This window comes from Oncorhynchus nerka, linkage group LG23 (genome assembly GCF_034236695.1).
Source record: "Oncorhynchus nerka isolate Pitt River linkage group LG23, Oner_Uvic_2.0, whole genome shotgun sequence".
Lineage (NCBI taxonomy): Eukaryota > Metazoa > Chordata > Actinopteri > Salmoniformes > Salmonidae > Oncorhynchus > Oncorhynchus nerka.
Genome location: NC_088418.1, coordinates 31892509 through 31904686, shown reverse-complemented (window position 1 = coordinate 31904686; position 12178 = coordinate 31892509). Strand labels below are relative to the sequence as shown.

The 12178-nt window shown below is 40.5% G+C and overlaps 2 protein-coding genes across 12 annotated transcripts in view; one reads left to right on the top strand and one right to left on the bottom strand.

Moving 5' to 3' along the window:
• tlcd3bb (TLC domain containing 3Bb) overlaps window positions 1-4025 on the top strand; it is a 42651-nt gene extending 38626 nt beyond the window's left edge. For all 5 annotated transcript variants that reach the window (XM_029629752.2, XM_029629749.2, XM_029629753.2 and 2 more), the window contains exons 6-7: window positions 109-218; window positions 2720-4025. In XM_029629752.2, coding sequence (XP_029485612.1) covers window positions 109-218; window positions 2720-2975 — 366 coding nt within the window. In that variant the 3' untranslated portion in view covers window positions 2976-4025. The remainder of the gene's footprint in view (window positions 1-108; window positions 219-2719) is intronic.
• Window positions 4026-4593: 568 nt separating this feature from the next.
• Window positions 4594-12178, bottom strand: part of pagr1 (PAXIP1 associated glutamate-rich protein 1) — a 28241-nt gene continuing 20656 nt past the window's right edge. For all 7 annotated transcript variants that reach the window (XM_029629743.2, XM_029629746.2, XM_029629747.2 and 4 more), the window contains 3 exons: window positions 11393-11723; window positions 6663-6751; window positions 4594-4967 (listed from right to left, as the gene is read on the bottom strand). In XM_029629743.2, coding sequence (XP_029485603.2) covers window positions 4720-4967; window positions 6663-6751; window positions 11393-11723 — 668 coding nt within the window. In that variant the 3' untranslated portion in view covers window positions 4594-4719. The remainder of the gene's footprint in view (window positions 4968-6662; window positions 6752-11392; window positions 11724-12178) is intronic.

Genomic DNA, 12178 nt, shown 5'->3' with positions numbered 1-12178 from the left:
AAGTAGAGCAATAGGCCTATTAACTATTTTGGCTTTCACCAATCTGTACTGCTTGCGCTTTCTCCTTTTTTCTCTCCTCTTTCTCTCTCTCCCCCTTTTTCCTCTCAGTACAAACAGCAACACACTCTCCTGCACAAAGTGAATGGGGCTACTATGCTGGTCACTTTTTTCACCTGTCGAGTCCTCCTCTTCCCTTTCCTCTACTACGCGTATGGCAGGTACGTCTCTGTCTGTCCCTCACTCTCTATCACGCTCTGCTTTCAAGCTGAGCTTAAAGGACTGATGTGCATGGGGATTTGGTCACATCTCTTATTTTTCTAACTCTTGTATCAGGGTTCGGGGGCTTGTGAAGAGAGCATCATTGTAATGGGTGGCTGTCAAGGGATAGTTAATCTACATTTCATAATACTTTCAACATTTTCTCATTTGGAGTCCATGTACATTTAAGGCCAGATTCAGAGTTGAGATAAGCGCAAGGAACTCTGGCTTTAGCATTAATCATTTATTGACATCAATGGGAGCATAGCATGTGTGGATCTCATTTAGTAGCCTGGCTACCCATCTACATCACTCTGGCCAAACGCCACGCCCACTAATGTTTCTTTGTGGGTCTCCCCAATGACTTCTCGAATGCAGACACATTCAAACCGTTCTAATTGGTCCCAGAAACCGATGGGTTGGGCCAGAGACGGCCTACATGAATCATGTAATTTTGGCCTCAGCACAAAATACATCTAGAATTGGTTCAGACTGATGTATAGAGCGATTTGATATAGCAGGAAAATTTAATTCAGGATGAGTCGTCAGGCAACTAATTTATGTCAAATTGAGCCATTTAAGGTATACTGATGAATACAGAATGATGAAATATGGGTGAACAATCCCTTTAATGCCTCCGCCCCCCTTTTGTTAGTTCTACAGTTGAAGTCGGAAGTTTACATACAGTTAGGTTGGAGTCATTAAAACTCGTTTTTCAACCACTCCACAACTGTCTTGTTAACAAACTACAGTTTTGGCAAGTCGGTTAGGACATCTACTTTGTGCATGACACAAGTAATTTTTCCAACAATTGTTTACAGACAGATTATTTCACTTATATAATTCACTGTATCACAATTCCAGTGGGTCAGAAGTTTACATACACTAAGTTGACTTTGCCTTTAAACAGCTTGGAAAATTTCAGAAAAATAGGTAATGGCTTTAGAAGCTTCTGATAGGCTAATTGACATCCTTTGAGTCAATTGGAGGTGTAACTGTGGATGTATTTCCAGGCCTACCTTCAAACTCAGTCCCTCTTTGTTTGACATCATGGGAAAATGAAAATAAATCAGCCAAGACCTCAGAAAATAAATTGTAGACCTCCAAGTCTGGTTCATCCTTGGGAGCAATTTCCAAACGCCTGAAGGTATAAACACCATGGGACCACGCAGCCGTCATACCGCTCAGGAAGGAGACGCGTTCTTGGTCTTAGAGATGAACGTACTTTGGTGCGAAAAGTGCAAATCAATCCCAGACCCACATTAAAGAACCTTTTGAAGATGCTGGAGTAAATGGGTACAAAAGTATCTATATCCCCACAGTAAAATGAGTCCTATATCGACATAAGCTGTAAGGCCGCTCAGCAAGGAAGATGCCACTGCTCCAAAACCGCCATAAAAAAGCCAGACTATGGTTTGCAACTGCACATGGGGACAAAGATGGTACTTTTTGGAGAAATGTCCTCTGGTCTGATGAAACAAAAATAGAACTGTTTGGCCATAATGATCATGGTTATGTTTGGAGGAAAAAGGGGGAGGCTTGCAAGCCGAAGAACACCATCCCAACCGTGAAGCATGGGGGTGGCAGCATCATGTTGTGGGGGTGCTTTGCTGCAGGAGGGACTGGTGCACTTCACAAAATAGATGGCTTCATGAGGATGGAACATTATGTGGATATATTGCAGCAACAATGGGTCTTCCAAATGGACAATGAGCCCAAGCATACTTTCAAAGTTGTGGCAAATGGCTTAAGGACAACAAAGTCCAGGTATTGGAGTGGCCATCACAAAGCCCTGACCTCAATCCCATAGAAAAATTGTGGGAAGAACTGAAAAAGAGTGTGCGAGCAAGGACGCCTACAACCCTGACTCAGTTACACCAGCTCTGTCAGGAGGAATGGGACAAAATTCACCCAACGTATTGTGGGAAGCTTGTGGAAGGCTACCTGAAACGTTTGACCCAAGTTAAACATTTTTAAAGAAATGCTACCAAATACTAATTGAGTGTATGTAAACTTCTGAACTACAACCATTTTTTTCTGAGGTCTTAGCTGATTTCTTTTGATTTTCCCATGATGTCAAGCAAAGAGGGACTGAGTTTGTAGGTAGGCCTTGAAATACATCCACAGGTACACCTCCAATTGACTCAAATGATGTCAATTAGCCTATCAGAAGCTTCTAAAGTCATGACATCATTTTCTAGATGATGACCCACTGGAATTGTGATACAGTGAATTAATCTGTCTGTAAACAGTTCTTGGAAAAATGACTTGTGTCATGCACAAAGTATATGTCCTAACCGACTTACCAAAACTTTAGTTTGTTAACAAGACATTTGTGGAGGGGTTGAAAAACGAGTTTTAATGACTCCACCATCAGTGTATGTGAACTTCCACCTTCAACTGAATGTGGCCACTCTAAATCCCCCATGTGCCCATTCTCTTTATAATTCCCCCCCTCCAGGTACGCGTCCATTCCCCTCCACATGGTTCCTTTCAACGTGCCCTGGCAAGTTAACCTGGGCGCAGCTATGCTCATGGCCCCCCAGGTCTACTGGTTCTCCCTCATTTGCCGAGGGGCCCTGCGACTCTTCACTGGCTCTTCCCGCTCCCGGAGGCCCCCGGTCACTGCCAAGGATGACTTGGACGGACAGGCGCCGTCCCAGCCCGCCAATGGGTACAGCACTCATGCCACAGAACAAAAGTCAGACTCTCACTGAGAAGTGGGCGGGAGGGTGAGAGGTAAGGAAGGTGGGGATAATGTACCGGTGGGTGAAGTTGAAAGGGAAAGAAAGGTAGTGAGACTTTGAACAAGCGTAAAAAAAAGAAATGCTTCAAATGGTACTGTCTTTGTTGCCAGAATCTATACTCAATACCGATATTCTGCTTGTGCGAATAAAGGAATTGAAGGGAGCGTTTGCACATTTGAACAGCACACAACATATGCATCAGAAGCTATTGTTCCCCCTGATGCACGTTGAGAATGGAGAGAGATTAGCCTGAAAGAAGTATAGCAAGTGAGAGGTGGACAGCGTCCTCGTGTAGATCAAATGAAATCCTGTCTGCCTAGGAGGTAAGTTAGCACAGGAGTTAGGAATGTATTATACTGGTATGTTTAGTACATTGCTTTAGATAGGCCTAATTCGGCTTAGTAACAAGAAACGACCTCGCCAAGCAGTATTTTGACTTGTTAGTATTTATCTGTATCCTTTGTACTCTTAACAAATGTGACTAGGGTGGAAGGGAGGTAACCTAATAAGACTATTATGCTGCCTTATCTCAATTGTTTGTGTGTGTACTACATTTTATTTATTTTAATGTGTAATATTTATTTTTTCCTTGGATTGAAAATGTGACAAGTGTTCTTACCTTCACGTTGATTTGGATTGTAGTTCTGTTTCTGATCTCCCATTCTGTGTTTTTATTTTTCATCCATTTTGATCTCCAGTAGTTCAGGTAGCAAATGCATTAATAATTTCGCCTGTTGGCAGTTAAACTCTGCCGCCTTACAACAGTGTTATTTTATTCAGTGTAGAGAATGTAATTTTGAGGAACAAAATTAATGGCCAATTTTGTGGGCCTTTGGGTTTCTATGCCCTACTTGGGTCCTTAACTTTTGACAGAGTGGTAATTGAAGCATATTAGGTAAATGAGTTAGTGCCAGTGCAACAACAAAAAAGCAGCCCTATTTATTCCACATACTGTCATTCATTGGCTGACGTTACACAAGTATTCTGCCCAAGAATATTTAATAAAAAATCTAAAACGTGTTTTATTATCACTGCTGTAATTAGTGAATTGCATAAATCGACCAGAATAGAATCAATACACTGTCTTGGTAGCATTTAGTATAGGTTGACCTTTCTAAAGCTCTTGAAACTGCTTTAGGAGTCTGTTTCCACTTCTTCAGTTTCTTATTTGTACTGAGCAAATTTAATTGAGCCACTGGTTTCAGGAGCATTATTCACTCAGAAAACATAACTATACTTTCCTGAATATGGAAATAAAATACTAGGAAAACAAACAGTCCAGTAACCTTGGATGCAAGAAAGATGGGACAATAACGTCTAGACGGCGATAAACTATACCTTTGTTCTATATGTTTATTGGTTAATGGTTCTTGCCATTGGGGGAAAAATGCATTTCAACTGATTTACTGTATATGCTTATTTAATTTATTTGTGGTTTTGAATTGAATGCATATTTATGCATACGTATTAATGTACCGTATAAACTTCTGAGCCTTATGTGAAGGCTATATTGTTAACTCATAGCTAAAATATACTCCTCTGTTCTGAACTTGTCTGGGTGTTATATGAAGACACTGATTTATATATATAAAAACAAAAAAAAGAGTAATGTTTATTACAAGGATACAAAACGCACAATCATACAAAATTGGTAATGGCATTTAAAAAAAAAATCAAGCGTCGAAACTCTTGGCCTGCAGTTTTTCCCCCTGTCTCAGTATCGCCTTTGTCTTGGCGAGAAGATTTTGCTGGGGTCGCTGTCTCTCTCCCTCTCCTTTTCTCGCTCTTTTTGACTGTTGGGAGAGAGTGCCTCCTCGGGCCCGGCCCGGCTGCTCTTCTCGCTCTTGAAGAGGTCTCGTCCAGTCCGAAGAATGTGCTCCTCAATTTTGCGGTGGCGTTTCATGTCTGACAGTACCTTGTCCAACCTAGCCTCCCGTTTGACAGAGGACCGAGCTGAGGACCCTGCGAAAAGAGGACAATGCATGAATAAACCCCAGAATGCGGGTAGTGGTTGACAGCAGTTAACCATTGAGGGTATTTGTTTTAGTTCAGCTGGTGGGTGGAGTTACTCCTGGGTTGAAAAAGTGATCGTATTTGTTTGCTAACCAGTAGTGCTGAGCGAGTAACTAAAAATGTAATAATATATATATTTTTTTTAAACAAGTAACTGACCTACATCAATTATTTGAATTTCATGTCACACAAGTCTCTCGAGATGAATCAGATCCAGCCTGAACTGTGCAATGTTGTAATTTCCAACAGGCCAATATTCTACATAGTTTAACTCATAAAATGTGGTCCTTAACTACAATGACCATAATCTGTTGCGCATCAACTTGTCTGATCTGTGTTTATTTCACACCTGCTACAGTAGAGCGAAGAATGCGCAATCGTGAGGTGATAAAGAGCAGCTGTTGCTTTGAGGTATCTACCAGAAAATACATGATCTAAGTGATTGATATGTGGTATTCAGCAGTCAAAAGTACACCTGATTTAATTTTAAGAACTACAAAATTGTGATTTTGTTAGGGCACAGGCAGAACCTCTATAGAGATGAGATGACTTGGAATGAAATAAAACAAATGTAATACACTAACAAACGATGATTAACAAGTGGCAGTAATGGGCAGTCACTACTATCATGGGACTTTTATTAATTTATTCTATGTTACAGGATTCAACCCACATAATACAGTCCATTTAATGTAAATAATCGTAAACCTGTGATAATTCTTTCATAATCTAACCGACTTAAAAAAGCACTAATAACCTGGCTGCCTTCCGGGCATGAGCCGGGTACCCCGCTGAAGCAGACGGTGAAATTGGCTCAACAAAGTCAAATGTCAAGCATGTGGAGAACAGCGTTAGTATTCTGTGTTTTGAAGAAAACTAGTTTGAAAATTAGTGCATACATTTTATGCAAGATACACTATTTATACAAAAGTATGTGGAGACCCCTTCAAAATGAGTGGATTCGGCTATTTTCGGCCACACCCGTTACTGACATTGGCAGTAGTATGGCCTTAACTGACCAGCTCAGTGACTTTCAACGTGGCACCGTCATAGGATGCCGACAAGTCAGTTCGTCAAATTTCTGCCCTGGTCAACTAAGTGCCGTTATTGTGAACTGTAAACGTCTAGGAGTAACAACGGCTCAGCTGCGAAGTGGTAGTCCACACAAGCACACAGAATGGGACCGCTGAAGTGCGTAAAATCGTCTGTCCTCGGTTGGAACACTCACTTCCGAGTTCCAAACGGCCTCTGAAAGCAACATCAGCACAAGAACTGTTCGAGCTTCATGAAATGGGTTTCCATGGCTGAGCAGTTGCACACAAGCCTAATATCCATATTAATGCCCATGATTTTTGAATGAGATGTATGACAAGCAGGTGCCCACATACTTTTGGTCAGGTAGTGTACATATTTTTATGAACAATGCATCATGCCACCTTCTTGATAATTATGCCCCAGCACCAGTTTTAGCTGCACTCCGGTTCAGTCTAATTGAATCTCATCAAATCACTGTGAATATGACTCGATATTAGGCAATAGGCAAGTGCTTATAGACCCTAAGTTGCATGAGAGATACTGTAGAATGAAAGGTATCTTCCAAAACAAAGAATGAGGTAAGTGAAAGTCATGAGCAGCGAGTCATACCTGGTGTCCTGCGTCGGTTGATGAAAGCATTTTTTGGAGTTTGTTGTATCTGTTCTTCATCAAAATCAAACTCTGTGGGAGATGGGGCCCTGACAAAGAAAGAAAATACTAGTCATCCATACTGCCATAGTTTATCTTTATAAAAAACGGGGAGTCCCTAGGCCTCTATTTCAACAAACCTAACCCAATGGTGAATCTTAGCACTGGTGGTAGCACTATAGTTTTTTTGGGGGTGTGTCAAATATTTTTGCAATTTTCACAACCTGAATTATGGGCGCAGCAGCTGGCTATGGTGTGAAATGGCTAGGCTTTGACAAATAAACAAGTTGTAGGTTTGTCAGGCTTGACCCCTCACTGGCCAATCAGAACTTGCTTCATGGCTAAATATGTGGTTGCTTCAAGTTGTGTATATTATGTATTGCATTGTCAGCAAATCCAATTTGAATGTTAGTCCATTTATAGCCTATTTTCTTAAAATGCCCTACAGCAGTGTTTCCAAACTTGGTCCTGGGGACCCCAAGGGGTGCACGTTGTGGTTTTTGCCCTAGCACTACACAGCCAATTCAAATAATCAACTGTGTAATACTAGGGCAAAAACCACAATGTGCACCCCCTCAGGGTCTCCAGGAAACGCTGGCCTACAGAAACAAAATATAATGTAGGCCTATCCCATATTTCCTAAATATGTTGAACATGTTTACACTCCGCATTGTTCTGAGTCAGGGATGGCAACTGGCGGCCCTCAATTTCCAAAACGGGGCCCCTGACCAGTCAACTCAGTCGGGGTCTCAACTTACTGTTGAGTGTTAGAATACACAGTCACTCACTCAGATAGCATATTAACATGGCATAAGTCCTGGTAAAATGTGTAAAATGGCAGGAAATTTGCCTTAAAATTGTAAAACGTCTCTAGGCCCCATGGCAAATTTTCTCTACGCCCCGTTGAAAAATGTGCAGACTTGCAATAAATGTACTTTTAAAATAGTTTTTTTGATTAGATTTTTAAAATTATAAATCTTTGCCGTCATGACGGACCCAGTAAAATGTTTTGCCCGTGGGGTGGGGGTGCCACCCAACCAAATCTTGCTTAGGGGCCGGCTCTGGCCACTGGTATAATGAATTTGGTTAAGAGTTTACTCTAACTGCACAAATCAAACTTTTTAACCAGAGAGCCTTTTAGTGATAGCACATTCATCAGGGACCCCCTCATAAATCAGAACACAACTGGGGTGAGATGAAAAATAGCATTCAAGGAGTTTTTCTATGACCTTGGCAATGCAAGGCCGGACGAAGTCAAGGGCCCTGGGAAGACACATTTTAAGGCCCGCCTCTTGGCATCGAAGAGCCATTTTTGCAGTTTAAAACTTCTCTAGGTTAGGGGGCACTATTTTCACCTCCGGATAAAAAGCGGGCCCAAAGTAAACTGCCTGCTACTCAGGCCCAGAAGCTAGGATATGCATATATGGATAGAAAACACTCTGAAGTTTCCAAAACGGTTAAAATAATGTCTGAGTATAATAGAACTGATTTGGCAGGCGAAAACCTGAGAAAAATCCATCCAGGAAGTAGGATTTTTTCTATTTTTTTCTATTCAATGCCATTACAGTATCCATTGACTTAGGATTCAAATTGCAGTTCCTATGCCTTCCACTAGATGTCAGTCTTTAGAAATTGTTTCAGGCTTGTAAATTCTAAAAAATGAGGGAGTAAGACCAGTATGAATGACTGGACCCTAAAGTGTCACAGAGCTTTCTCATGCGCAATCCTGAGAGTGCGCCTTTCTTGTTTACCTTTTATATTGACGACGTTATTGTCCGGTTGAAATATTATCGATTATTTAGGCTAAAAACAACCAGCGGATTCAATATAAACATCGTTTGACATGTTTCTATGAACTTTACGGATACAATTTTGATTTTTTTGTCTGCCTGTTGTGACTGCGTTTGAGCCTGTGGATTACTGAAGAAAACGTGCGAAGAAAACGGAGGTTTTTGGATATAAAGAGAGACTTTATCGAACAAAACAAACATTTATTGAGTAAATTAATGTCTTCTGAGTGCAACCATATGAAGATCATCAAAGGTAAATGATTAATTTTATCTCTATCTCTGACTGATTACTGTTTGTAATGAATTGTCTGCTGGGCGATGTTCTCAAATAATTGCATGGTATGCATTCGCTATAAAGCCTTTTTGAAATCTGACACTGTGGTTGGATTCACAAGAAGTTAATCTTTAAACCTATGTATAACACTTTTATTTTTTCTGAATTTTTATAATCTGCGCTCTGCAATTTCACTGGATGTTGGTCAGGTGGGATGCTACCGTCCCACGTACCCTAGAGAGGTTTTAAGCAAATTTTCTGCAATTCTACAATTCTAAGTGCATTTATGTCCCCAAAAAATGTTTAAGGGGAAAACAAGAAGTATTGAGTTGAAACGTTTATAATTGAGTACTGTGGATACCAATATCCATGTGAGTCTCCCAGGCCCATGTTGCCCAGCGTTATGAACATAAATTGTAGATTAAGAGTTATGTAATATTTTTGCATTGGATTTTCAGAAAATTATATACAGCAATAGTGGAATGATAGTTTCACATTTTTTCCCCCGAAAAAACTTATTGGGCCCACACAATTGCATTCTAATGGTGCAGCCATTCTTATTGGCCAACAAAAGACGGACTGGACTGACTCTTGTTTTCAAAGTGACTGTAACCAGCAAATCTCTGAGAACGCCTGTGGATGTGGGTACGCAGACCTGCAAGCCACTGTGGCCCCTCATGGTACTCATGATGAGTTGAGATTTTGTGGCACCCACCCGTTCTAAGTAAATATGGAAATGCACTCAGTGCCTTCAGAAAGTATTCATACCCCTTGACTTATTCCATTTTGTTGTTACAGCCTGAATTCAAAATTGATTAAATAAATAAAGGTGCACCCATCTATACACAATACCCCGTTTTTAGAAATGTTTTGAAATGTATTAAATTAAATACAGATATCTAAGTTACATAAGTATTCACACTCTAGAGTCAATACTTTGTAGAAGCACCTTTGGCAGTGATTACAGCTGGGAGTCTTTCTGGGTAAGTCTGTAAGAGCGTTCCACACCTGGATTGTGCAACATTTGCCCATTCATCTTTACAAAATTCTCCCAGCTCTGTCACATTGGTTATTGATTATTGCTAGACAACCATTTTCAGGTCTTGCCATAGATTTAAGTCAGAATTGTAACTCGGCCACTCAAACATTCACTGTCTTATTGGTAAGTGAAAGGTGAACTAATCTTCCAGTGTCTGGTGGAAAGCAGAATGAACCCGGTTTTAAGCTAGGATTTTGCCTGTGCTCAGATCCATTCCTTTTCTTTTTTATCCTGAAAACAGATTACAAGCATACCCATAACATATTGCAGCCACCACTATGCTTGAAAATATGGAGTGGTACTCAGTAATGTGTTGTATTGGATTTTCCCCAAACATAACACTTCAGGACAGAATGTTTGTTTTACAAAACAAATTGTAGTATTACTTTAGTGCCTTGTTGCAAATAGGTTGCATGTTGTGGAATGTGTTTTGTGCAGGTTTCCTTGTTTTCACTCTGTCAATAAGGTTACTATTGTGGAGTAACTGAACCTGTTGTTGATCCATCCTCAGTTTTCCCATCACAGCCATTAAACTCCTGTTTTAAAGTCACCATTGGCCTCATGGTGAAATCCCTGAATGGTTTCTTTACTCTCTGGCAACTAAGTTAGGAAGGATGTCTGTATCTTTGTAGTGACTGGGTGTATTGATACACCATCCAAAGTGTAATTAATAACTTCACCATGCTCAAAGGGATACTTAGTGTCTGCTTCGGTTGAATCTGTTTTTGAAATTCACTGCTCGACTAGGGTAGTCATTCAAAAATCATGTAAAAACCTAATTATGTGACTTGTTAAGCACGTTTTTACGCCTGAACTTATTTAGGCTTGCCATAAAAGTGGTTGAATACTTATTGACACAAGACAATTCAGCTTATCATTTGTAATTAATTGGGAACATTTTGGAAGAACATAATTAAACTTTGACATTATGGGGTATTATGTGTAATACATTTTATCCCATTTCAAATTCAGGTTGTAACACAACAAAATCTGTAAAAAGTAAAACGGTGTGAATACTTTCTGAAGGCATTGTAGCAATAGCCTACCATCGCCATTGAAATGGCCAGTAGTGACTTTTCAACGTGAAAGTTTAAAAAACAAAACAGGCAAATAACTTACAAGCGGATTCAGAACTTTGGACAGTGATCGTAATTCCCGAGATTCAACAAAAGAAAGTGGAAGATGCATTTTTTTAAAACAAAATTATCAACTAAAAACAATAAGTCATTAAATAACTTGTTCCTAAACATGCTTCCCGAGTCGCTAACACCTTTCATGCATTGGGCATCCAAACTTCACAGAAGCTGGACAAAAATAATGTCCAATATAAATAAAAAAGGGGAATATGTTGACTGTTTTGCTGCTCGTGATATTTTAATAAACTGCCAGTGCGCCAGTTTTTACATGACGCAATTGCAAACTAAATTGTGTTTGAAAATAGAGCCCCTAGACTTGTTCAATAAGAAACGATCATTTTGGTTTTCCATTGCGTACCACAATGAACACAACTCTGCTTACCGTAGTCCTCCTGGACCAGAGCTAGAAGGAAACATAACCAACCTTAGATATAAATGAATACACAACTCACTTGCGCTCTCTATCCTCCCTCTCCCTCTCTTTTGCCGCCTCGTCCTCATCATCCCTCTCGGGCGAGGGGGTCCTCTCAGGTGTAGGCGGTCTTCGAGGAAGGGGCACAAAGTTCAGTTCCAGCTTATCCCCTTTTGAAAGGAGCTCATACAGTCTTTTGATTTCGTCGGGAGGGGGCATCCAGTTTTTGGGGTCCTCGATTTCATCATCGCTATAGGTGATTTCCCACTCTCGCTCCACCTGCTTTCGATCGCCTCCCTCCATCTTGCTGTCTGCTTCCATCTCCCCCTTCTGCCCCTCTCCTTCCATCGCATCTCCACTTTTGTCTCCATCTGGAAAAAAACAGATGAATCGGACAGAAGCATGCATGTGTGTTAGTAAGTTAGTGTGTCATTCTTGAATTGCGGTGGTATTTGCAACCATGAAAAACTCATCCAAGGACGCCCTCCAGCTATTCTTTTTACCTTTCCTGTTACAAAACAATATCCCAAGTATAAATAAGTATCAATGAAATAACTATAAATCTAAGGCCCTTTTTGTATCCCAAAAATGTTGACGGAAAAACTAAATACGAGCATGTCTTGTTTATGACACCTTTCCCACTTTTGTGAAATATTATCCAGCCGCAATCTGTAGTTATTTTTCGAATCGGGTATTCGGTGGGGGTGGGCGAGAGGCCAGTGGTGATGCGTGAATTTGGCAAGGGAACAGTAAAGACAGATGTGTAAATGAGAAGTTAATTACTATTAATCCATCATTTGTATGTTTCATAGGCCCTAAATAGAAA